This window comes from Lepus europaeus, chromosome 20, assembly GCF_033115175.1.
Source record: "Lepus europaeus isolate LE1 chromosome 20, mLepTim1.pri, whole genome shotgun sequence".
In the NCBI taxonomy this organism is placed as follows: domain Eukaryota; kingdom Metazoa; phylum Chordata; class Mammalia; order Lagomorpha; family Leporidae; genus Lepus; species Lepus europaeus.
The window spans coordinates 26,452,932-26,480,151 of NC_084846.1; the positions used below are offsets into that span (position 1 = coordinate 26,452,932).

The 27,220-nt window shown below is 52.2% G+C and overlaps 1 protein-coding gene across 1 annotated transcript in view; it reads right to left on the reverse strand.

Annotated features, from left to right (window-relative positions):
- RAPGEF5 (Rap guanine nucleotide exchange factor 5) overlaps window positions 1-26,987 on the reverse strand; it is a 249,155-nt gene extending 222,168 nt beyond the window's left edge. Inside the window, exon 1 of the mRNA XM_062179032.1 lies at window positions 26,745-26,987. Within this exon, the coding sequence (XP_062035016.1) occupies window positions 26,745-26,987 (243 nt within the window). The remainder of the gene's footprint in view (window positions 1-26,744) is intronic.
- Between the last annotated feature and the right edge of the window lie 233 nt (window positions 26,988-27,220).

The following is a 27,220-nucleotide window of genomic DNA, read 5'->3' on the forward strand; positions in this document are numbered from 1 at the left end:
ACATCTGGCGAAGGAATTGGCGACATCTATTTATTTTATTTTATTTTATTTTATTTTTTTATTTTTGACAGGCAGAGTGGACAGTGAGAGAGAGAGAGACAGAGAGAAAGGTCTTCCTTTTTGCCATTGGTTCACCCTCCAATGGCCGCCGCGGTTAGCGCGCTGCGGCCGGCGCACCGCGCTGATCCGATGGCAGGAGCCAGGTGCTTCTCCTGGTCTCCCATGGGGTGCAGGGCCCAAGCACTTGGGCCATCCTCCACTGCACTCCCTGGCCACAGCAGAGAGCTGGCCTGGAAGAGGGGCAACCGGGATAGGATTGGTGCCCCGACCGGGACTAGAACCCAGTGTGCCGGCGCTGCAAAGCGGAGGATTAGCCTAGTGAGCCGCGGCGCCGGCGACATCTATTTATTAACTTAGCTGAACATCTGTTGCCAACCCCAAACACATCCACTGGTGTCGACAGAGAACAGTAAGCCGCACAGCTGTCCCAGTGTGTAAGCTCTTGCACTTGACAACCACAGAGCCTCGGACTCACTCTCCACCTCCCTGTACTTGCCAGCATCAGGTGTAGATGTGATGTCGCCTCCTATTTTTTTTGGTTGAGGAAGTCAAGCAAAACCAGCCTCACCCCACATGCAGGACACACAGAATGGATGGGAAGTGCCCAGAGCAGAGCCACCGAATCCCCTGTGGGCGGTGACCTGCGATGACTCCAGGCTTTCTGGACATAATCTCTACCTGGTTTCACTCTCCAAGGGGAAAGTCACGTTCAGATCCCAGTCTGTGCGCTCTGCAGGCCCCGAGAGGCCCCCTACCGAAAGCACAGTCACCACAGGTACTTCCTGTGAGGCTCTTTCAGAATTCTGAACCCTCGCTTGTGGTCAAACCTTGAACCGCTGCAACCATATTGTTTGCTTTTCCTACGTGGAATTGGCTACCAAACTTACTGTCTTGAATGCCAATGGCTCTGTGTGAAAGATGGAAGTCAGTAAAGCATCCTACGTTCAAATCAGCCAACACAATGTGCAGGAATTGCAGAAGGAGAGACCTTCTGGCAGGGTATGGGGTTCACAAGCCATGGCTGCCCCCAAACACCGCATCTCTCCACTCGCACCACCATACCTCCTCCCTTCCCACACCTCACTCGGCTACGCTACAGAACATTGTGCAGCCAGCAGACATATCACAGGAGCCAGCGCTGGGCACAGTGGACAGAGCCACGACCTGTGACACCAGCATCCCCAACAGACACCGGTTTGAGTCCCGGCTGCTCCACTTCACATCCAGTTCCCTGTTAACGGCCCAAGAAAAGCAGAAGATGGCCCGAGTATTTGGGCCCCTGTCACGCACATGGGAGACCTGGATGAAGCTCCTAGCTCCTAGCTTTGGCCTGGCCCAGTCCTGGCCATTGCGGCCACTGGGAAGTGGACCAGTGAATGGAAGACCTCTCTCTCTTCCTGTCTCTTCCTCTCTCTAACTCCAACTTTCAAATAGATGAATAAATATTTTAAAACACGGGAGATGGGCATTTAGCCTAATGGTTAAGACACCTGGTCCCGTCACAGTGAACCTGGGTTTAACTCCTGGCTCCGGCTCCTGACTCCAGCTTCCTGCTAGTGCACACTGTGAAAGGCAGCAGGGATGGCTCAAGTGCTTAGGTTCTTGGCTCCCATGTTGGAAACCTGGACTGAGTTCCCTGCTCCTGGCTTTGGCCCAGCCAGTCCTAGATAGGCGAGTACTGCAGGAGTGAACCACAGAATAGGAGCTCTTTCTTTCTGCCTCTCAAATAATGTTTAAACATTTCTAAAACAGCAGTTGATAGATTCTGAAATCCCCAGTCTGCTTGCCAGTGAGCGTCACCAGGACCACATCAACCCCTCCCTGAAGCCGTCCGAGGCGAGGCCTCTCTGAGGGCACTCTCTGACTCGCTGGGCTGCTCAGCCTCCCTGTCTTGTCAAAACTCCTCCTGCATCTCAGCGCAGTTTTAAATGGCAGTCAGAAAGGTAATTACGAGCACACGAAGAGCAGGAGTTAACGAGCACAATCGGGGGCCCAGGTTTTCTTCTCGCATATCAAGTGCACCAAAGTCATGTGTGTGAACAGAGCCCTAACCACGAAGACGTAACAGAGCCCCGGTGCCCCTGCAGGAAGTGTGCCTGCCTCCTGCCTCGAAAAGCCCCTCTGCCCCCGCCCTCCCCCGCACGCCGGCAGGAAGGAAGCGGCGCAAAGGCAGGTGGTCAGGGCTCTGATTACCGACTCGATCTCACACACGTCGGGAGACCTGGCTTGGAAAGCTTTCCAGTATAAATGAATTCCATGATGTGGGGAAGGCAGCTCCTCTCCCCTACGCCTCGCTTCAGTCCTGTGTTTCTGGACAACAAACGCTTCCATGTCATCACGGTGCTACGAAGCACCAGGTGACATGAATGACAGCCACCTGCTCCCCGGCTGGGTGCCCAGAGACTCGATGGGCAGGGGCCGCGGCTGCTTCCTTTAATCACTGGCGTTGCTGCTTTCTTGAAACTGCGATCCCCAACAAGGAGTGCATTTCCTAGGGTGGCCCAGCTCACACAGACATAGGTAAGCCTACAGCTGAAACACGACATGCTCAGGAATGCCCTTATCCTGCCTTCCAAGAGTGACAAACTCTGAGCCCAGAGGGGACGCCGCTGCACACCTGTACACCCCACCTTAGATGCCACGGTTTCGTCAGAACGCCTCTACGATGCTTGTGTCAAACTGTCGATGAAACAGAATCCCTCTATAAAAGCTACTTTGCATATTCAAAATCTTCGAAAGATATATATCCAAGCACTGGAGCATACTTGGAATCAGGCCAGATAGCACGCGTTGGGGGGAAGGGACGGGGCAGAGAGGAGACAGGTGTTAACTAACCTTGGGTCACAAGACAGCACATTCAATGCCCAGGATGTACATAGATTTCTCTTTTTTCATTTTAGTTATTTTTTAAACATTATTTATTTGAAAGGCAGAGTGAGAGAGAGAGAGAGAGAGTCTTCCATCAGCTGGTTCACTCCCCAAATGGCCTCAATGACCAGGCTGGTCCAGGCTGAAGCCAGGAGCCAGGAGCTTCATCAGGGTCTTCCATGTAGGTGGCAGGGGCCCAAGCACTTGGACCATCCTCCACTGCTTTCCCAGGTGCATTGGCAGGAAGATGGATGGGAAGTGGAGCAGCCAGGACTTGAATAGGTGCCCATACAGGATGCCAACACTGCACACAGTGGCTTTACCTGCTACATCACAGTGCCAGCCCCAGATTTCTCTTTTTAAAGAAAGCTTCCCTATAAACAGACTGAGGTCTGGGTTTGCCAGAGTAACCCACATGCTTAATGACCACACCTAGGAAAAGCCTAATTCAACAAAAGGATGGATACACGTCATTTTCTTTTAACCAAACTTAAGAAGGAAAAGAATACGTATGGTAGAAAACAGTCTATGTTTAAAATATTAATGTTGCAACTTAAAGCAGGGTTGGGGGTGTCTCTAGAGGGGGGATGGTTTATCCTCCATGGGAGTTCTCACCATGGCTACTTCTCATTTAAGAAAATAAGAGTGGGGGGTGAGGGGACAGCGCTGTGGTAGCGGGTAAAGCCACGGCCTGCAGTGAAGGCATCCCATATGGGCACTGGTTCGAGACCCGGCTGCTCCACTTCCAATCCAGCTCTCTACTATGACCCGGGAAAGCAGTAGAAGATGGCCCAAGTCCTTGGGCCCCTGCACCCACATGGGAGACCTGGAGGAAGCTCTTGGCTCCCTGCTTTGGATTGGCTCAGTCCAGCTGTTGAAGCCAATCAGGGAGAAAACCAGCAGATGAAAGACCTCTCTCTCTCTCTGCCTCTCCTTCTCTCTGTGTGTAACTCTGACTTTCAAATACATAAATAAATCTTTAAAAAGAAAAGAAAAGAAGAGCAGGAAGGAGGATGTTAAGCCGGATCACAAAAATATACTTGCAGAGACACAAGGTGGCAGAAAGATTTGGCCATGTGAGGGGCTTTAAACAAGTCATGGAAAATGTACATTATCTTTTTAATTCCATGTCCCACAAACTGTCCCAAATCCCCTGTACTATCCCTCAAGGCGGCAGGATAAAATCACAGCCGAAAATGCAAAGCCCGGGATCTTCATGCATCTTCCATTGTTCATGCTGTCCCTGGGGGAGGGCCCCATGGCTCAGCAGCTAGGACTGCCGCCCAGGCCGCCCACCTCCCTGGTCAGACTTGTACTGCCTGGTACAAATCCTGGCTCCGCTTCAGTCCAGCTTCCCGATCAGGCATCCTGGGAGCCGGCAGAGGATGTCTCAAGTGCGGAGGTCCCTGCCAACCACACGGGAGACCTGGACTGCGTTCCTGGTTCCTGGCTTCAGCCTGGCCCAGCCCTGACCTTATAGGTATTTGAAGGATACCTCTCCTGTGCACGTGTGTGCACGCTTTTTTTTTTTTTTTTTTTTTTTTTGACAGGCAGAGTGGACAGTGAGAGAGAGAGAGAGAGAGACAGAGAGAAAGGTCTTCCTTTACCGTTGGTTCACCCTCCAATGGCCGCCGCGGCCGGCGCGCTGCGGCCAGCATACCACGCTGTTCCGAAGGCAGGAGCCAGGTGCTTCTCCTGGTCTCCCATGGGGTGCAGGGCCCAAGCACTTGGGCCATCCTCCACTGCACTCCCGGGCCACAGCAGAGAGCTGGCCTGGAAGAGGGGCAACCGGGACAGAATCCGGCGCCCTGACCAGGACTAGAACCCAGTGTGCCGGCACCGCTAGGCAGAGGATTAGCCTATTGAGCCACGGCGCCGGCCACGCTTCCTTTCAAATAAGTAAAATAAATAAATGTTTCTTAAGAATAATGTCCCAGGGGCCGGTGCCGTGGCGCAGGTTAATCCTCCGCCTGTGGTGCTGGCATCCCATGTGGGCGCTGGTTCTAGTTCTGGCTGCTCCTCTTTCAATCCAGCTCTCTGCTATGGCCTGAGAAAACAGCGGAAGATGGCCCAAGCACTTGGGCCCTTGCACCTGTGTGGGAAGACCCGGAGGAAGCTCCTGGCTTCAGATCGGCACAGCTCTGGCCATTGTGGCCGTTTGGGGAGTGAACTAGTGGAAGGAAGACCTCTCTGTCTCTCCCTCTCTCTCTAACTCTACCTCTCAAATAAATAAATAAAATCTTAAAAAAGAAGAAGAAGAATGTCCCAGCACTGAAGCTGCTGGGGGAGCCATGAAGACCTGGACAAAGCTCTTGAAAGAAGATGGGTCATGTGTGGGAGGGGGAAGCTGGTGCAGCCAGAGAGGAGGGGGTGGCATGGAGGGAAAGCCTGCAGCTTGGGGAGGAGCCAGGCATGGACATAGCAGCAGTTACCACCATTCACATGCACAGCTAGATACTCCCTGCTTAGGTGGAGTGATGTCCACTAAGCCCACGTGGTGAGCTAAAACCATGGGAGCAGAACGTGCAGTTAATGCACCCTCACCTAGCAACACAGCACCTCGTGGCAGGGCTGGGGCACGCCAGGCCCACCAGCCAAGTAAGGCCCCAGAAATCACTTGGTCTGGCTCCACCCCCAGCAACTGTGGGCGGCAGCTGAAATTCAATAAACCTATAGCAGGCTGATTTTTGCTATTTGTGTACAGCTTGTGGATGAGGTTCTAAATATCCTCACAGGCCTTGACAGAGAAACACAAACCGAAGAACTGAAGCTAGGGCACTGGCCGCTTCCCTGTGGGGCAGAGCCGTGGCGGCCACTGCTGTCCAGTGTGGCAGGAGCACCTGGGGAGAGACCAAACTTCCAGACTTGCAGTCCGGTCTCTCCTGGATGTGTATAACACCACCAACAGGTTGAGTAGAACCATCATAAGCAGGGGGGGACACCTGTATAGACGCAGCCTCAGAGAGCCAAATGCATTTGCCGACCCTGGTAGATGGTTTCTGATGAGGTGGGCACCGTTCCAAGCACTTTTTACAAATATGGATGCATGTGTTATTCCTAACTCTCTCTGGAGGCACAGAAAGGTGATGTAACTTGCCCATGGTCATTCAGCTGGCGAGGGGCAGAGGACCCTGGCTGGTGGGGCCCCGAGTGGGTGCTTATCACCTCTCCACTCTCTGCCTTCTTTTCTGGGTGATGCTCGTGGGTCCTAGTCCTTTTGAAGCCTATCTCCCTGGCCTTCCAAAAATTCCAATCCCAGTGCTCTCCCAGTAATTCCAGTGTTGGTTCCTCTCGTGTACAGCCAAGCACCTTGACACACTTAGTCCCAACTCCAGTGAGAGCACATGTGAGCACCAAGAGCTTTCGCTGCACCTGCCTGGGAGCAGGCCGAGGATCTGCAGAGCACTGGCCAGGGGTGGCAAGGCATGAGTGTCCCCCAAATGAACGCAGCCCTCACCGTACATGGTTGCAATCGCTAGCTCTTAGGACAGCTATGAAGGCAAGATCCAGCGGTGGTCCATGGGCTGGCAGGTGGATCTCATAAGAGTCAACTACAGAGGTTCAGTTGGCTACTGGAGTCGACTGTGAGAAGCAGCCACAAGTACCCTAAGCCACTGCAGCCTGGATGTGACACGCACAGAAACCGAAGAATGGAAAAGACCAGTCGGGGATGGATAAAGGGAACACATGGCCCCTGGAGAGTCTGCCAGCTGCCCCCTTCCCATGTGGACTGGGCCCCACCTGCTGTCCTGCCACTACCTGAGGCAGCCTTGAGGGCAGCTGGCATTGGAGGTGGAGCCCCCAGCCCTGGGCAGATGCAGTGCAAGGACCAGGCTGGGGTGGGGACATCTGTTTCCAGGTGCAGCATCAACTTGGGGGGAGTTGTGTGGGGAGCACACCAGGCCAGCCACGGCTGCACCCAGGTCCCCTCCCCTCAACAGACACTGGACAAACTTGAGAAGCTGTCCCAAGGCACACGCCACTCTTCAGCCCCTCAAAAGCCTCTCATCTCCGCCAGGAGGTAACTCACGCACGCAAAACTGACGCGTCTCATTTCTTAAACAAGAGCCTTGGGGATCTCAGACGTCCTGTGCAGAACTGAGACAAGCTTCAGCCCTACGCCTGACAGCTCCGTTCCTCTCTGCGCAGGGAAATTATCTTGCATTCTGGTTCATTTCTAGCTGCCCACTGAAAACAGGAAGGAAGCCCCTGGGTCACAGCATCACTTCCTCCCCAACCTCCTGGACTCTCCTCCCCAATTCCTCCAACTCCAGGCCCCATCACCTGGGCTGCACCCCTAAGGGATGTCCTAGCTCTCTGCTCTCTGCACACACCACCCCCTTGGACTTACCTTCCTACAGAAATGCTTTTGCTGATGGAGGCTGCCACCTGGCACCTGTTAGAACAGGTCCACAGAGAATCCCACCTGTGTTCTGTCCCGAGAGAAGTCCACCTGTGGCATAAAGTGGTTCCCCCAAATGCTCAGGTGAAGCACAACAAGAGTAAGAGCCATGTGGTAAGTTTTGCATAAAATTAAATTCACTTAATTATAAAGGTTTCTGAACTATGAAGAAGAGTTCTTTATTCTGGTGGCATAAGACTTGGTTGGGTAATAGTGGGGGGGAGACTGGAATAAGCTACATATCAATCATTTACGATAGAAAGTAGTAGAACAGGACATGGAGAAGAAGTAATGTTGTAATTTTTATTAGAATTTTATTATTTATTTATATTCTTAAAGAAAGATTTATTTATTTTAAAGGCAGAGTGACAGAGGGAGAGACAGAGAGGGAAAGAAATCTTCCACCTGCTGGTTCACTCCCCAAATGCCACAGTGACCTAGACTGGGCCAGGCTAAAGCCACAAGCCGGGAACCCTATCCAGGTCTCCCACATGGTAGCAGGGGCCCAAGCACCTAGATCATCTTCTGCCTTCTCAGGCCATAGCAGAGAGCTGGAGTAGAAGCAGAGCAGCAGGGACTCAAACCTGCACACCCATGTCGGATGCTGGTATTGCAAGTGGTAGCTGCATCTATTGTGCCACAATACCAACTCCCTTCATTTTTATTTCAAAGGGAGAGAGAGGAGAGAGGAGGGAGGAGAAAGAGGAGAGAGATCTCCCATCTGCTGGAGAGAGGAGGGGGAAGAGAGAGAGAGAGAGAGGGAGAGACAGAGAGAATAATAAAAAAAAAAGATCTCCCATCTGCTGCTTTACTCCCCAAATGCCCATAACAGCCATGGCTGGGTCAGGCTGAATCCAGGAGATGGGAATTGAATCCAAGTCTCCCAGAGGGGTAGCAGGGACTGAAGCTCTTAAGCCATTACCTGATCTCTCCCTGGATGGACAACTGCAAGCAGCAGGATTGGAAGTACAAGAGCCAGGAGTCATGCAGGCACTCAATGTGGGATGTGGGTGTCTAAGTGGTGTCTTAACCAGCATGCTGAACGCCTGGCCCAGCTGCCGGGATCATCAAGAGGGCAGCCCAGGGGCCTCCTGGAGAGAATGGTCCTTGAGCAAAGACTGGAAGCAGGTGAGTGGGTATCTAGATATGGAGAAAGGCCCTGAGGTGGAAGCCCAACGGGCAAGAAGTCCGGGGTGGGGGACTATGGTCAGACAAGAGGACAGCAATGTGGCTCCATTAGCTCCGAGGGAGACCGCCTCCTTCTATTTGTACAGCATGTTCCTTGCCATGTTAACACGCCCCTCGCATCCATATGCAACGTGAAGTGTGTCAGACTCTGGGCAAATCCAAGTCCCATAAACGCACCCTCCGCTGCCTAACAAGGAACCTCGATGATGACTTTACACTTGGCTTTGTTCTTCTCAGGCTGTAACAGCAGCGCAATTTCCGACATCAAAGAACTGTCAGGAGCATAATTGCTCAGTAAAAGTATTTTTAGTGCGGCTTCATTAAAATGATAGCTGTGCGCTGCTCTGCCTTTGGACTGGCAGCTCTGCTCTACAGCTGACAGACAGCTCTCGACTCTTTCTCGGGTCTCAGACCAAGGGGAAGCCTCCCACCTGCAGCTCATCACCAAGGATCGGGGGAGGCCACACCCAAAAAATGAGGCGGATGCTACTCTCCCCAGAGGATCACAGATCAAACTTGGCCAAAAGACAAACCCCACTTCCGTCGCGGCCACGCTGCAGTGTGCCCCTTGGTCCTTCCACCTCTGAGCTCCTGAGCTGCTTTCTGGTCTGGGACAGCACTGGACAGGCCCTGGGTGTCCTCGCTGATGCAGTCAGAATGACAACACTCTCATCACGTCGGTCTCCCCCCCGGACCCCAAGTTCCAGGTGGGACTGGGCTCCCACTCTTTTCCATTTCCGCACCTGTGGTTTCTAAGGCCTGGAGTGGGCAGGGCTAACGTTTGCACTGCTTCTGTCCCTCGGGGTGGCTGGAGTGGAGACACTTCGCAGCGCGTTAGATGAGGGTCTGGCGTTGGCCAACGAGACGTGAGCAAAAAGCGCTTGGAGCAGCGAACACCCTGACACAGAAATGTCCTATGACGGAAGCAGAGCTGTCACATGGACACACAGGGCCTAGGCACCCAGGGCCAGAACGCTTTTCTCGTCAGCAGGAAATGAACCTTTATTGTTTGGTGCTCCAAAGATTTTCACGCTGTGTGTGTGCATCGGTGGCAAAGCCTAGACGATCCTGATGGACCGAGCAGAAGCAGGTTGTCCCAGCAGATTTGCAAAGGAAAAGGCAAAAACAGGTGGCCGCACCGGGTGGCCGGCGTGGATGTGAGGGGCAGGTGCTGCATCCCAAGAAGCTGCCCACCGCCGAAAACAACGAACAAAATCTCTCGTACTTTCCTTCGTCTTCTGTCCCCAGAGCTAGCTGCTTAAATAGAAGCATCTACAGTTATGGAAGTCATTAAGAGGCCAGGCTGGCTTTGACCTCGCCAGAGCCAGGCCTGCTCGGACGCAAGCTTCCACCAGGGCAGAGGTCCCTGTGCCGAGCGCCCGCCCCCCGGTTGCAGACCTGTGGGAGTGTGGCTGCTCACAGCCCTCTCACGCTTCCCCGTCTCCTTCCAGGCAATGGGCACGGGGAGCCTTCGACACTCCAAAGGCAAGCAAGAGAAGTCAGGCTGGGCAAGGGTCGCGGGGCCCACCCCTCCCCTCCCAGGCCGCGCGCAAGGCAGGAAGGCTCGGCAGGGATTTCTCAGGCCCCAGCCAGAGAAGGGGATGCCAAGAACAGAAAGAAAACCAGAGAATCAGACCAGAAAGGGCTCCTTCCCTGGCTATGGGACGTGGAGAGCCTACACTTCACACCGGAGGACAGAGCAAGGCGGACTCACAAGAAGGGTCCTCTCCCAGGGACAGGAAGCCTGCAGGCTGGGAGTCCCTCCATGTCCCCTGGGCAGGACAAAGGCTCCCCAACCAGGGCCACCCGCACTGCGGCCCTCCCCCTTTCCCTAACGCATGGCATCCAGCACCGCCACTTCCAGGACACCTTCACCGAGGAAGATCACATCCCCTTCCAGGCAGATCTGGGCCCCACCCCTCTGGCTTCGCTGTACACGCAACCACTAAGCCTCATTGGAGAAATGGCCAGACAAGAAGAAATGGGGCAAGGCCACAGGCTCCCCTGTGCCCAGCCTGAGCCGCAGGTGACTCCAGGAGTCCACGCCCTCAACTCCATCACACACTCACGTTCTCCAACACACAGATGCAAAAACCCAGAAAGAAAGGGGCCCAATTCTGGCTGTTTTCTCACTGAGAACTTCCTTCTACCTAGAGCAAAGTAGCATCGGAAACTTTAAGCTCAGGGTCTTGCTTCGTCGTTAAACACTCCGCTCATTAAGTCAAGGTGTTCTGATGCTGCTGTCCAACCTGTACCATCCCAGGATCACCGGTGAAAGCCGCAGTCCAACCCAGAAGGCTGTGGTGGGAGCTGATGGACACACACGAGGAGCACGGGCAGGTGGCGCGTCCTGCTCCACGGTGAGGTTAGTGTCCAGGGTGGCTGGAGGAACGTTTAGATCTTAGTGACACACCGGCCGCTGGAAGCCACGTGTGTTCATTATGCCGTGTAAGCCTTTGCCACTCTGTGCGTGCAGTCTGGCAGGCATCTCGCAACCTGTGCAGTACACGGGGACAGAACAGAGCAGGGCCACAGTACCATGCAAGGGTCTTAGGACTCCTGTTATGGGCTGACAATGCTAAGGGTGTCTGAGAAAAAGGTAGAGACAGGGTTAAAAAAACTAACTAAATAAATAAAACAAAATTTCAGAAAATTGTAGAGAAGGAATGAGAATTCCTCCAATCACAGCTTCTCTGGCTGTGAACCCTACCATCGAGGCCAGGTGCAGGCATGGTGCCTGAGTTCCATTGTAGCTTCCGATCAGCGGTCCTGGGACCTCTTGGGACCCTGTGGTTAAGCCCAACATCACTTTCAAGGCCACACCTGTCCCTGCCTCTCCCGCTGTCCTGTCGCCAAATAGCAGGGCCCAGGCTGGGTTGCTGGCCACTGCTAATGCCCACAGCTGCTTCTAGCCCACACCGCTCCTTCTGCTGCCACGCTCTCCAGCACTGCCCGGCCCCAGGCACCCGCCTATCAGAGATGTGTGCACAAAGCCCAGCGAGCCACCGGAGCTGCTCAGCCGGGGGGCTGGTGTGCTGGACAGTCCCAGGCACTGAGGGCACCACAGTGACGAAGAGGAGCAGGGAGAATGGATGGCCATGACCACTACCTTCCCAGCACCCCAGCCACTGACCCAACCCAGAGTCAGAGGGCGTGGGAGTCCTGGTGATGGAAGGCCATGGGGGGGCAGCCCTCCAAGTGACAGCCTGGAACACGGAAGGGCAGGGGATACGGGGGGTGGGGGGCAGCACAGCTGCATGCTCCTTTGTACTCCAAATGCCCATCACTCTTGTAACCTGCCAATCACTCGGGAGAACCCAGTAAGAGAGACAGACAATGCTGTTAATTCAAGCAAGGGCCAGAGTCAGCGCTTGGCATAGTGGGTAGAGCTGCCACCTGCAGTGCCAGCATCCCATATGGGCACCAGTTTGAGACCCGGCTGCTCCACTTCCAATCCAGCTCTCTTGCTATGGCCTGAGAAAGCAGTAGAAGATGGCCCAAGTCCTTGGGCCCCTGAACCCACATGGGAGACCTGGAAGAAGCTCCTGGCTCCTGGCTTTGGATTGGAGCAGCTCCGGCCGTTGTGGCCAATTGAGGAGTGAACCAGCGGATGGAGGACCTCTCTCTCTCTCTCTCTCTCCCCCACTCCTTCTCTCTCTGTGTAACTCTTTCAAATAAATAAATCTTTAAAATAAAAAAGAAAAGAAGAGAAAAAGAAAGGGGTTTCAAGTCCTAGGCCTCAAGCTGGGTTCAGCCTCCCATGATGAAATGGTCAACAGCCAGCCAGGCAGACCCCTCTTGCCCCGCCCCACAATCAGCAAGTTTCTAATGAGGAAGGTCCTCCAAGTTCTGAGGCCACCAGGGCAGGCTGCTCAGCGTGGTCCAGGCCCGAGCAGCATCAGCAGCACCTGGTACTTGCTACAAGTACAGATTCCTGGGCCCTGTCCATGAGCCGCTGAACTGGTCTCGAAGATGGGTGCCCTGGGATCTGTGCTGTAATGAGCTCTCCGGGGGGCCTCATGCATACTACAGTTCAGGAAGCCTTGCTTTAACCCCAACCTTCACAGCAGCCTGAGACAGAACAGCTCCCAGATAACCTGTCAGAAGCTCTGGGACTGACAGCTGAACAGAATCTAACATCCTCACTATGAGCTTCTGCCAGGCATTGACTGCTAAGCCTCAGTTCTCTGACTTAATTTCTCCCGGGGTGGCCACTCAGCAGCCTTTCAGCTCTTCAGAGGGACTGACCATGGAATCCTTCAGACTGTAACTTCAGCCACTGACGATGTGATGATGGTGATGGTGGTGAGGACGATGTGATGGTGATGGTGGTGATGATGGTGATGGTGGTGATGAGGACAATGTGATTGTGATGGTGATGGTGGTGATGAGGACAATGTGATGGTGATAGTGATGGTGATGGTGATGATGGTGATGGTGGTGATGAGGACAATGTGATGGTGATAGTGATGGTGATGGTGATGATGGTGATGGTGGTGATGAGGACAATGTGATGGTGATAGTGATGGTGATGGTGATGATGGTAATGGTGGTGATGAGGATAATGATAATGATGATGATGGTGATGTGATGGTGATGTGATGTGATGGTGGTGATGAAGACAATGTGATGGTGGTGGTGATGGTGATGGTGGTGATTAGGACGATGTGATGGTGATGATGATGGTGATGATGACGGTGATGATGGTGATGATGGTGATGGTGGTGATGGTGGTGATGAGGATAATGTGATGGTGATGGTAATGGTGGTGGTGATGGTGATGGTGGTGATGGTGATGGTGGTGATGACGATGTGATGGTGATGATGATGGTGACGGTGATGATGACAGTGATGATGATGACGGTGATGATGATGGTGATGGTGTGATGAGGATGATGTGATGGTTGATGGTGATGACAGTGGTGATGGTGGTGATGGTAATGGTGGTAATGATGGTGACTATGGTGATGAGGATGATGTGATAGTGATGATGATGGTGATGGTGATGGTGATGGTGATGATCGTGATGATGATGGTGGTGATGAGGATAATGTGATGGTGATGGTGGTGGTGATGGTGATGGTGATGGTGGTGATGGTGATGGTGATGGTGGTGATGACGATGTGATGGTGATGGTGATGATGATGGTGATGATGATGGTGATGGTGGTGATGAGGATGATGTGATGATGATGGTGGTGGTGATGGTGATGGTGGTGACGGTGATGGTGGTGATGACGATGTGATGGTGATGATGATGGTGGTGATGATGGTGGTGATGAGGATGATGTGATGGTGATGATGGCAATGGTGGTGATGAAGACGATGTGATGGTGATGGTGATGACAGTGGTGATGGTGGTGATGGTAATGGTGGTAATGATGGTGACTATGGTGATGAGGATGATGTGATGTGATGATGATGGTGATAGTGAAGGTGATAATGACAGTGATGGTGAGGGCAGTGATGGTAATGGTGGTAATGATGGTGACTGTGGTGATGAGGACGATGTGCTGATGGTGAGGAGAATAGCAGCAGCTCCCACCTTTGAGCATCTCTACACAGCTAGGTGGGCACAGCCTTTGCTTCCCAGAGAGTGAGCTTGCAGCCTACAGAAAGGCTCAGTATGAGTATGTAAAATAAACACCTTACCCCAGAGTAAGGAAGATGGGGAAACCAGAATGTAGGTGAAAGCACTTTGTAAATGTCAAGTATCACATAAATGATGGCAGGGTGAACACTCAGCAACCAGCTAACTGAACTCTGGAACTCTGGGTTTTTGGTTTTTTTTCTTTTGTTTGTTTGGTTTCTTTTTTAAGCATTAGCTTCATTGAAGGTACTCAAAGTAGACTAGATTATGTCCGGGAACTTTTCTTTTTGTTTTGTTTTAAGGAGTTATATGCCAAGAGCAGTGGAAATCTGAATGTTTTAACAGGTGATATTTAAAAATCTGTGATAAACTTGAAATAGCAGAGGAAATCAAATATTCATGCTGATCTGAGGCTAAGAAATAATTCCATTAACGACAGAGATGGCACTAAACCCCTTACCCAAAAGAAGAGACAAGAACCTGGTCAGATTGCCGACAGAGAACATGAGGTGACTGCTCCAAGTTCTCCTCGTCATGACCCCTCCCCCAGAACCCTGTTTAAGGCCAAGCCACTTGATCAGCTACAAACAGGTTAACAGAGGCTCCTTCTACTCTTTTGCTATGACAGGCTCTTGATTTAATTGGGCTTCTCATGCATCTTCAAATGGTGCCTCAGCTAATGCCTGGTCTTCCTCCTGCCCCACTAACGACACAGACTGAATATTAAAGACCATCTTCCTCATTTGTCTGGGATAAGCCCACAACGTGCTCTGCAGGCTGAGTGGACATCTCAGTGCAGAAAAACCACTTTTCTGACCTCGGTTAGACAAAGACCAAGAAACGAAAACGAATTCCCTATCCCAGCACTGTTTCCCACAACGGGATATTGGCATTCCGTTCCAGAGACAAAGTTATGCGACTTATTCCACGTCACGCAGCTGTTGAACGACCCTCTCAATGGAAAACATCCCCTCTCTGCACCACAGCCAAACTGTATTTTAATGGATTTAAATGCATTAGTCAGTTTTGTTTGTTATTATAACAAAATGCCAGAAGTCGAGCTACTTGATAAAGAAAGAGGTTTATCTTGGCTCAGGGCTCTGGGGGCTCCCGGTCTAGGATCGGACAGGCCCTGTTGACGAGGCCTCTGGTGGTGCTGGTCCCTCTGGTAGAATCCTGGGCTGACATGGAGCCTGCCTTGACAACAGAGAGCCTGCACGTCCGTGTCTGTACAGCTACCAGGACTCAAGGGCAGAGGCTCCAGCCCAGTGACCTAACCCAATGCAATCACCTCCCAAGCCCCTCTTTACACTGTATATGGGTTACGTCTCCACCCTCCAGTAGTATTAACGTCAGGCTCTGTGGGTGAACTCCTGAGCTCACGGGAACACTCAAACCGCTGTGCTATCACTGTAACAACGATCACCACACATTCTCTTCTCACTGTCCTAAAAATTTTTTTAAAGATTTATTTGAAAGTCAAGGACTTACAGAGAGAGAGGGACACACACACACACACACAGACAGAGAGAGAGAGAGAGAGAGAAACAGATCTCCCATAGTCTGCTTCACTGCCCAGATGGCTGCCATGGCCAACACTGGGCCAGGCTGAAGCCAGGAGCCAGGAGCTTCTCCTGGGTCTCCCACAGGGTGGCAGTGGCCCGAGCATTTGGGCCATCTTCTGCTGCTTTTCCAGGTGCATTAACAGGAAGCTGGATCAGCAGTGAAACAGCCAAGACTCAAACTGGCACCCAAATAGGATGGCAGCATCAGACAGAAGCTTTACCAGCTATGCCACAATGCCGGCCCCTAAACACTTCTTTACAAAACATTTCCTACCTGTGTATAAATTCACAGCACAATATGATGAGCAAACTCTTGGAGGTGTTTGTTCATTATAGTCAACATTTAGAGTGTTTAAGCAAGCAGAAGCAATAAGCTGTTTACTCCTTTCAACAGTGACGGGAGAGAATAAAACAAATTTACAGTGAGCACCGAAGGTCTAAGTGTTAGAATCCCAAGTATTTGCGTGTACACCTCAGGACAGCTGCAGGTAAATGATCTGTCAAGGTCAAATTCAACTGAGCAACAAAACCACCCACAGGCTGGAGTTTAAGTTGCTCAACCAGTTAGGGAAAAAAAAAAAAAATACAGGAAGACAAGGACCTAGAACGCAAAAGCCCTGGTTGTGAGGCCTCTTTAACTTCAGTAAGGACTGGTTTTGCCTTGCCCACCTGCATTGTGCTTTGTCTTCAGATAACACAGTGCAAAAAAGAATGGGATGGGCAAGAAGTCAGCGTCCCAGGCATAAAGCGGATAGGACACAGATGAGATTAACTGAGCCAGTGACCCAAGGGCAGAGTGCCGAGAGAGAGAGAGTGAGAGAGATCTTCGACCCACTGGTTCACTCCCTAAGTGCCCACAACAGCCAGGGTTGGAGGAGGCTGAAGCCAAGAGCCAGAAACTCCATCCGGGTCTCCCACATGAGAGGCAGGGACCCGAGCACCTGGGCCATCTTCTGCCTTTCCAAGCCCATTAGCCGGGAGCTGGGTGGGAAGCAGCACAGCCAGGGCTTGAACCAGTGCTCCAAAACGGGCTCCCAGGGCTGCCAGGGGCGGCTTCACCTGCTATACCGTAATGCCAGAACCTCTTGTCATTTTTATATCTGTGGTTCTCAGATTTAGGAAATTTATTTGAGGCGCTTCTCTTTTTAATTGTGTTTTCTTAACAAAATGTCTGTGAGGAAACCAATAATGAATCATGTGTGGATTCCACATGCACACAAATATTCTTCACCCCTGCTTAGACTTGCTTTCTTCCACCTTCCATATTACTCTGAGGCTATTCCTGCTTTCCGTAGGAAAACATGTAAATTTATTCTCCCCTGACATTTACTATAAATCACTACCTAAGCCACATCAGTATTCATACAAATCGTTAATACAATCTCAATTTACATTTTTCACACTTCATAATAAACAGGGATTTTGTTCCCATGCACATTTTTCAAGCTGTGATTTACTCCGATATTTCTATAAACTCTGCAGCTACATTTATAAAATGAAAAAAACACGGGTAATCACACTTCCTTTATTCTAGGACAGCGATCATGTGAAGATGAACTAGCAGTGTAATAACAGCTTTACAGGGGTGAAAAACAGTACCTCCTTAAATGTTCACATTAACTGGAAGGCAGATCTCAATTTCAGAAGCATTAAAATGAAAGAGAGAGAGAGAGAGACTCTAATTAAGGAAATACACTCAGTGTTAGGGAGAGGGTGCACTTGTCAGTCTATTTAATATTGGGCCAGACTCCCTGGGTTCAGATTTTGGCTCCTGCACTTATGGGGTGACTGCAGGCAACTTGCTTAGCCTCTCTGTGCAGTGGGACCGTCTGTCACTTGGGGTTGTTCCTAGGATTAGGCGAGTTATGGTTGCTACCATGCTCCAAACAAGCCAGCCTGGTAAATGTCCCGGAAGCACGTATGAAATTGCAGTAGTTATCATTGCCATCACCACCAAGTGCCAGGGCCCACTGCCCCACTGGCAGTGAGCAGTTTCCAATTCAACAAGCTGATGGGGATATTTTAGTGCGAGGAAACAGTCGCTGACAAATGAAGGCGTGCTGAGGCCAAAGGTCCAGAGGAGGACGGATAAAAGGCAGAACCACTAAGAGGCCACAGTCCTGCTCGCCAGAAAGCGGGCGGGACGAGATGACGAAGCCAGGCGTGCGTGGGCCCAGGCGGCAGGACACTCACCTGCCCCCTGCACTGAGAAGCAAGATGAGGGCTGCCTATGTCACGCTCTGCTGTCTTCTGGTTCTTAAAAAGGCCTCGGATCTGGCCTGCGCCGCGGCTCACTTGGCTAATCCTCCACCTGCGGCGCCGGCACCCCAGGTTCTAGTCCCAGCTGGGGCGCCGTAGCAGCCATTTGGGGGGTGAACCAATGGAAAAGGAAGACCTTTCTCTCTGTCTCTCTAACTCTGCCTGTCAAAAAAAAAAAAAAAAAAAATAAGGCCTCAGACCAAACAGATAAAAAGTTAAGAGCCATTTGCTTCAGGTACATATTCCCACTTTCCTTAAAAGATGGTTACAGACTCTCAGGGACTTTATTCGGCGCTAAAAAGGCTCGGTCACTTCCCCGAGGGTGCATGTTTCTGACTCTCTAACCTGAAGTGTCTCACTCAGGAAGCAAGTTACCTCCGGGAGCATAAATCCTGGGGTGAGCATTCGCTGCAGCAGCGGGCAACCTGCCTGGGGCACCAGCATCCCCTGGCAAAGCCCAGCTTCTGCTTCCGGTTCCAGCTTCCTGCTGATGTGCTCCCTGGAGGCAGTGAGCGATGGCTCAAGCCCTTGGTGCCTGTTGGGGTCGAGGCCCCAGCTTTGGCATGGCCCAAGCCCTGGCTGTGGTAGGCGTCTGGGGAGTGAACCAGCAGATGGAAGATCTCTCTCTGCCTTTCAAATTAATTAAAGATTAATTATTATTTTTTTTTTAAGAAACAGATTTTAAGCAACTCATTCCCCCTCTTCTTTCAGTTTTCCACAAACAGGCCAGAAAAGGAGCCTGCTTGCTTGATTGCTTTATAAACCTCCGAGTAACTCTGCACCACGGAGCTGAGAAAACAATGGCTCGCGGATGAGTCATGCAACCTCCGTGTGTCCTGCACGGCGGCTGCACTGCCAGGAGGCGACGGGCAGCTGCGCACTTCAAGCATAACCATGGTGAGTCATCCCTCAGTGGGCCTGGAAGCCATTCCCAGAGGCATGGGAAAGAACGTGGACCTGCTCTGCACCAAGACTTGAAACGTCCCATGCGTCCGCTGTTTCGACATCCCACGCTGTGTCAGAGTCGTTTTCCAAAAGGCCCCAGTCCTGGGAGGGGGGACATCCTGGGCTCCGCTGGGTCCCTGCTATGTCCCAGCTGGGTGGCCATGGGGAAAGTCTCTAACCCCTCCAGGTGGTCATCAGAGAGTGATATAGATCTGTTCTGTTCGAGGGGCTGGTGTCTGGCATGGAGGTTAAGCCAGAGTGCCTAGACTCAAGTCCTGGCTCCGTTCTGCATTCCAGCTGCCTGCTCCTACGCGCCCTGGGAGGGAGCAGACGATGGCTCACGTACTGGCGTTCCTGCCACCTGTGTGGAAGACCTGGGTTGAGTTCCTGTCTCCTGGTTTGGCCTCACCCAACAATGGCTGTTGTGCATATTTGAGGAGCGAACCAAGAATGAAAGATCTCTCTCTAGCTCTCTTTCAAATAAATAGAGTTAAAATAAAATAAAACCTGCCACAATAGCATCTGTGGACCATCCATTTTCCATACTCATTTATGAAAAATTTGTCCTAGTAACAGCTAATCATCAAAAAATTAAGTCATTGGTTTTAACTATTATGCCTCATAAATAAAATCTCTTACCTCCTCACAAACTACTTCCAGATCACACATCATTATGAAACCATCAGTATTCCTTAGCAAAGGTTGTTATGCAATATTAAGGCAAAAAAAAAAAATCACAAGTACTCAAAGTTATCACCCACCAGTGACTTACTGCCTACCTTTCTGTCTAGTTTTAGCTACACAAGTTACCAATTCCTGCCAAGTCAACTTAAGACACACTGCAAGTGTGAAATTCAGCCTACTTTGTTATGGTACCAGCATTGAGATACCAGCTAAAATGGTCATTATATGTTAGAATATCGCTCTTTTTAAAAAATGAAATCTGACATTGCATATGAAAGGAAAAGTTTTTTGTGCTCAGATTTCCATAAATTTGTCATTTGCCTGGGATTAGCACCAAGCCTGGGAAGTAAAAATTTAAGCACCCACGTGTCCATCCCTTTACATACACTGCCCCTACTTTCGGGAAAGCCCGACCTATGCTGTGTCTCGTTAAAGGGAGCAAAAAGGAGGTCCAGAGAATAAGGCATACAAGGATCCAGAATGGGGATACGTGGGGGTTCAAAGCCAGGTTCTGTCCTAGGAATTAGAAAAAGTAACTGACATAACTACACAGGAGGATGTGTGTGATTCTATGCAAATACTGCACTACCTTCTATAAGGGACTTGAGCAACCTTGGATTCCGGTGTCTGCAGGGGGTCCTGGAGCCAGGAGGGATGGCTCTGCTTTATTTGTCACCATGGTTAACACAGCGTAATAGTACCAACCTCCTAGCTGGCAGGAGTTACACGCAGCGAAGTCACTGCTTCTCAAATCAGTTCATCCTATGTCCCTCATATCTGATCTGGCTCACCTTCCCTGGAAGACTCCAGCCCTGCTGGCCTTTATCTCCCATCTATCAATCTATCTGCTGATTGATCTATCCATAGATATCTACTTATTTGAAAGGAAGAGCAATAGAGAGTGGGAGAGACAGAGACAGACAGAGAATCTTCCATCTGTTGGTTCACTCCCCCAAATGCCGGCAATAGCCAGGGCTGAGCCAGGCCAAAGCCAGGAACAAGGTGCTCCATCAGGGTCTCCCAGGTGGATGGCAGGAGCCCAACCACTGCCTTCCTGGGCACATTAGAGGGATCTTAGGCAGAGCAGCCGGGACTTGGCCTGTTGCTCATATGGGATGCTGGCGCTGAGAGCCGCAGCTGCACTGCTGCTGCACAACACCGGCCCTTGGTCTTTGCCTCCTGACAGGCTGCATATCACGAACAGGTAGGAAAGTTACAGTCAGCGAGCCATCCGCAAAGTCTGGGATTGACCATGATGGAGGTGAGCTGAGGGGGATCTTTGCTCACGCCACACTGCATGCTGCTTTTATTGAGTAAATATTGACAACCATTCACCTATACCCACAAGGCTGCTGTGCGCTTCCCCTGCCCCACACCCTCCAGATCAGTCCCAGTGAGTGCAAATGAAAGAGAAGCCTGAGCCCAGCACTGCCACAGCCTATCCTGGCTATGCTCAGTGGGTGCTACAGGGCTCTGGTCGTTCAGAGCAAACAGAACCTTTGCCCTTGGTACACCTAGGCACACTGGGAGCGTGCATTGGGCCCTGTGCCACCAGGCTTCCGGGTCCCACCCTCCCCTCCCCACACACCCTGCGATCCTGGGTGAGGTTCGCCTGCATTTCAGTTTCTCCAGCTGCGGACAGCCAATTACGGCACCTAGTTCATAGGCGTGTCCTGAGGGTTAATCAAGTTTATTTCAGAACATGCATGGCACAGAATTAAGTTCTGCAACATGTGAGCCACAGACTTTCAATGTAAAGATAAAGCACACAGGGCTGGCGCTGCGGCGCAGCGAGTTAATGCCCTGGCCTGAAGCGCCGGCATCCCATATGGGTACTGGGTCTAGTCCTGGCTGTTCCTCTTCCCATCCAGCTCTCTGCTGTGGCCTGGGAAAGCAGTAGAGGATGGCCCAAGTCCTTGGGCCCCTGCACCCGTGTGGGAGACATGGAGGAAGCTCCTGGCTCCTGGCTTCGGATCAGCGTGGTTCTGGTCGTTGCAGCCAATTGGGGAGTGAACCAGGGGATGGAAGACATCTCTCCCCTCTCTCTCTCTGCTTCTGCCTCTGCCTCCGCCTCCGCCTCTCCTCTCTCTGTGTAAGTCTTTCAAATAAATAAATAAATCTTAAAAAAAAGACAAAGCACACATGACATGCTTTGCCTGTAAAATGTGTCCACCATGAGTACACACCAGCATGCTGGTATAACCCGGAGCAGTGAGTGTTTCTTGGTCAGCAAAGTCAATGGCCTGGCAGAGGAGGCGAATGAGTTACCCTTCCAGCTCCTCGGCTGGAACAAGGGCACACAGATGCTCCGCTCCCTTTGAGAGGGCAGCCTCTGGGCAGAGAGGTTGTAAAGAAACCCAGAACCTCATCCCAATGACCCTCCCCCACCACTGTTGTCCCCATTGTGTCCGACTTGGAGTGCACCTGCTGCAGGGGTGCAGTCAGTCAAGGGCGGGCAGAAAGGAGGCGGGGTGGAGAGACAGATCAGAGCCACCCCTTCCAGGGCTAGGGTGAGGCTGAGCGACACTGGAGGACTTGGGGAACCATCCATCTGGGACACCATGGCGGTCGCTCCAGCTGTTGTAAATGAGACAGGTTTCCAGGCTCTGAGAAGACGGTGGGACAGCACCGCGGCAAACAGCACAGCAGCCAAAGCCAGAAAACAAGCATCTCAGTACCCAGACAGCTCTGGGAAGAGGGAAGGGTTGTCACCAGCCATCTCACTCGGGGAAAGAACAGGCAGTGAATCCTGGGATCACCCGAGGAGGAGGATTAAAAATCAAAAAGCTTAAGGTAGGAGGCTTAAAATCAAAATAATGCAGCCACTAAGAGAGGTCAATGTTGGGGCAAAGGAAGTTTGTTTGTTTTTTTTTTCTTCTTTTTAGTAAAAAAGAATCAGTGTTCCTTGGGGAAATGTTTTATGTCTGGTCTGGAGTAGGGAATAAATAGGATAAGCTTAAAATGTCTCAATCCAAAAAAGTAAGAAAGGCATTCAAGTCTACAGGAGCTATGTCAAAAGTATGCAGGAGAAAAGGAGAAACCTGTATCAAAAAAGAGTATTGATGGGGCCAGGGTTGCCGTGCAGCAAGTGAAGTTGCCCCTCCAGACACCAGTATCCCATATCACGCTGCCGATTCAAGTCCCAGCTGCTCGACTTCTGATACAGCTCTCTGCTAATGCAACTGGGAAGGTAGCCGAAGATGGCAACCCTGACACCCACATGGGAGACCCAGGTGGAGTTCTTGGATCCTGGTTTCAGCCTGGTCCAGCCCTGGCTGTTGTGGTCATTTGGAGAGTGAACCAGCAGTTGGAAGATCTCTTTCTATCTCTCTCTCTCTCTCTGTTGCTCTGCCCTTCAAATAAATATTTATTTTTAAAGAAAAAGAATATGGACTGCAAAGAACTGGAACAAACACACTAAGCCCCAGATGTTCTGAGAGTTTGAAAAGAAAACTTCATTGGTTATCACTGCAAGTTGTCAGTGCTCCAATCGCTGCTCTGAAAACTGACAAAAGAAAATGAAGCCTCTCCCTGCCTTTTCCGGCACAAACTGCACTTTAGGAGATTCAGCAAACTTCCAAGGGGAAGTTCTTTAGAGACACAACTGGAATTACCAAATGCAAGAGCAGTAATGGATTCAGACTGTCCCCATGTTGCATCCCCTAAAGAAACAGGTTCAGCTACCATGATCTATGATGCCAAAATCAGCAGGTGCAAGGCACAAAGGCAAGGTGCTCCACGGGAGCTCACGATCAGTCTTAAGAGAGACATCCAAACATTATGTGTCCACGTGGTGCAATGGGTTTGTCACAGCACCTCCCACAAAGATGCCTGAACCTAGCCAAGCCTCTCGATCTAACTGCTGGGTTACAGAACATGGGGTGAGTACAGACAGGAGTTAGCACAGGTGAGGTATCAGCCCAGAAAGCAGGACAGCTGAACACACAACTCACTCTCCCCTGCAAACTGGTGGCATCAGAACAGAGGGGAAGAGCGACAGCTTTAAAATAAAGCAGATTTAAAAGTCTAACAACACACACGACATACAGGCCTGATCTGGTTGCAAATCCCCATAATCGTATTGAGCTGGGAACTGTACTAAGGAATTGTTATTATTCTTAGGTGTGAAAAGGCACAAAAGTTTGGTTTCCTTCAGAGTCCTTATCAGATATGCAAACTGAAACCTTTACAAGTGACTGGACACAGCGTTGGATTTTGCTTTAAATCATACCAGTCCTCACCAACAAAGTAGCAAATGGAGAAGTAAATGAAATAAGACTGCAAAATGTTAGTAACCACTGAAGCTTGGGGGGGGGGGGCGTGTCTCTTATGCCATTCTCATAATCTCCATTATACACATTATTAAAAGAAAAAAAAAAATCCAAGGGTTCTCGTGGAAATCCAAGCTGTGCCTGACCTTGCCATTGGTTTTTGAGAGGCAGCCAGGGTTCTCCCACGAGGCAAAAGGCAGTCTTCCCCCCACCACTGAAAGTGATGTAGACTCAACCAGCATGCACACTGAATTTAACACGGTTAGAAGTGACTGAACCAAGGAACTGTGCTGCATTAACCAAATGACAGCTTAATTTGTCCTAGGAAGAGATGGGCTGGAATGCATTTGGGTTGAGCAATGCAGGCCACAAGTGTGGTGGATGTCAGAGTGTTGAGACCTGGGAGATCCCAAGGCAGTGTGGACAGGAGCTGCATATATTCCTAAATCAGATCTTCATCAATAGAGGGGTTGAAGAACACCACGACCCTGTGTAATGCACACAGCCGCTTCTCTGCCAGCGGTCACGCGTTTCAATCAGAACTCACTCAGCTCCAAGGTGGGGGCACAGTCGGGAGACACAACATCACTGCACTAAGGAAGGGTGCTAACCAGACAATCCCAGGCACTCCCAAGTCCTCAGCCAGTCCAGCACATGCCAGGGGACTTCAAAAAGTACGTGGCAAGTAGAACTAAAAAGGATGTTTATTTTGGTGCAAAACATTTTTGAAATCCAGGCAGTTTTTGTGTTTCATAATATACATTCCCACGGACTTTCTGAAGACCCCTCATGTCTTAACTTGCTTTTTTCTCCCTTTCAGGTCCCCTCCGTTATAGAATGCTTGGATCCAAAACTCCCATGATGTAGCCCTAACTCCCAATGTGATGGCGTACAGAGCCCGGGTCTTTGGCAAGTACTGAGGGCCAGCTTCAGACATTATGGCCCTGCTGGTGGCACTCACGGACTCATCAGAAGGGGAAGAGCCCATGTGCTCCCTCCAGGAGGAGGGGGGAAAGGCTGTGGGAGCCCACGCACCCAGGTGAAAGAGAGTCCGGCCAGGAGAGAGTCCTCCCCAGACACCACATCGCCACGCCCACTAACCCGGTGCTGCTGAGCCGTGAGAACACACAACTCCCTCGCTGAAGCCATGGATTTTGTCACGGCAGCCAGAGCCACCCAAGACAAGGCTGTATCCACGTGGATTTCACCTTTCTCTCTTTCAAGCCCCTTCCTACCTCTTTTAATGGGCAAGAAGAATTCAAAATCACAAAATCAGAAGATTTTGAGAGTTTGAGAAGAAAAATCACTGAAAATTATGGGTTTCTAACACTGGATCTTCCGACACTCCATCTTCCCCCAATTTAAAACAAACAGGCCAGTTCTCAGGCAGTGCGCGTGGCAGGTCCCAGAGAGAACCATCCAGTATTCAGAATCAACGCATGCCTACTAGGGCACACATGACCGGAAGTAACTCCACTCAGAATAAGGAGGAGATTGAGTAAATACATCCTCACGCCAGGCAGCGAGGAACCCACGTCTCTATGCAGAGGGACGCTTCAGAGGTATCTGTATAGAAACCTCAGCAGTGCTGGGCACTGAGTGCCCACTGCCGCGGGTATCCGGTATTCTGTGCGTGACAAAGTAGCCGTCAAGGATAATGGGACCGCGGTTTGACCTACTTTCCCCGAAATTCCCACAAAGTCTTTAACTCTGTGTCTTATGTTTAGTTAGCCACGGCATCTTGGGGACACATTCCCTGGCTTTAACTGCATGTCACACAGTCAGTTCCTAAACTCACGTCCAGCGACGCCGAGCTAAACCTCAGAATGTGCTTCTGAGTTAGATAGACCCTTGCACACCCATCCCTACAGGGGAGGGGACATGGCTGGGACAACGGGAACACAGCCTGGACAAGGAGGAGACCTGCGTCCAGGCCGTGGGTCTGCATGGCTTCAGACCCTTCCCCAAACAGAGGAAGCCCCCTCAAAACACCTCAGAGGCCGCACCCTCAGGTTCCTACGAAGCCATCCTGCCGAGAACCAGAAACCCACCAATTGGGGGATCTGCTAAGGCGGACGACCAAAACTTGGTTTTTAAAAATGACACCCCTAATCATCTACAGGGTGGCACCTTCTCCGTAAGAACTCCTCACTGGGGATGGGTATTTAGGAACTGCGTAGCCCGCACCAAAGGCGCCCCTGAGCCCTGCTGAGCAGCGAGGTGTGGGAGGCCCTGGCTGGGTCTCCCGAGTGACTTCCAACGGTCCCAGGAGACACTCAGCAGGGCTCTGCTACTTCTCAGAACAAAACACGTCTGACCAGCTCGGGCCAGATGCACCTGGACCACAATGAGGGACGCTCAGGGGCTCACATCCGAACACACAGTCAGGAAGTCACCGTTTCATGTTGCGGGGGTGGGGGAAGAGATGTGCACCCTCCCGCCCCAGGGGGCGTCCCAGAGCGCTCAGTCCCTGAGGCCTGGAACCCGAAGCTCACCCCGGGACACCCAGCCCAGGGTTGCGCCCTCCGCGGCAGTCGTCACCCGAGCCGTCCCCTACCCCCGGAGCTCTCCACGGGACGTCCGGAACAAGCACACCCGGGACCCCACCGGCGGGGCGAGGCTGCTGGGCACTGGCCACCTGCAGCTGCCCCGCCGAGAGGAGGCAAACGGCCCTTTTCCGGGGGACGCCGGGGTCCGGGTGCCTACAGGGAAAGTCAGGTGCATCCGGGGGATGGGGGGACGCGCCGCTCACCCAGAGGCCCCCAAACCCCGCCGTCCCGGGCTCGTCCCCAGCCCAGCCCGCCAACGGGGCGCCCCTTCCGCCACCGCCCCAACTTCCAGACGCGCACCCAGCGGCCCGCGGGCTCCACGTGCGCGCCGCGCGAGCCCACTCGGGCCGGCCCGGACACTCACCCGTCCCCCGGCGACGCTCCGCTTCCTCCGCAGCGTGAGCCCACTCCGCAGCAGGGCGGGCAGGTCCCGCAGCCGCGGCCGCAAGGACGCCGGCGGCTGCTCGCGCTCGGGCTCGCGGGCGCTGGGGCTGCGGCGCAGGGCGCCCTCCGCCGCCGCCGCCGCGGCCGCCGCTGCCGCCGCCGCGGCCAGGGCCGGGCTCTCGCACGGCGGCTGCATCTTCACGGAGCCCACGGCCATCCTCATGCCCTGACGGCGGCTGCGGCGCCGGCAAGGTTCCTCTCCCCCGCGCTCGCCTCCGCGCGCCGTCCGCGCCTTCGCCAGCCAGCGAGAGGGCGCGACTGCGGCTCGGGCGCGGGGCGCGCTGCCCGCCGCTGCCCATTGGCGCGCGCCGCGGCCCCCGGAGCGGCTCAGCCCCGCGCGCCTCCCCCTCCCCGCCCAGGTGCGCCGGGCCCCGCCCCCGCCCCGCCCCTCCCGCC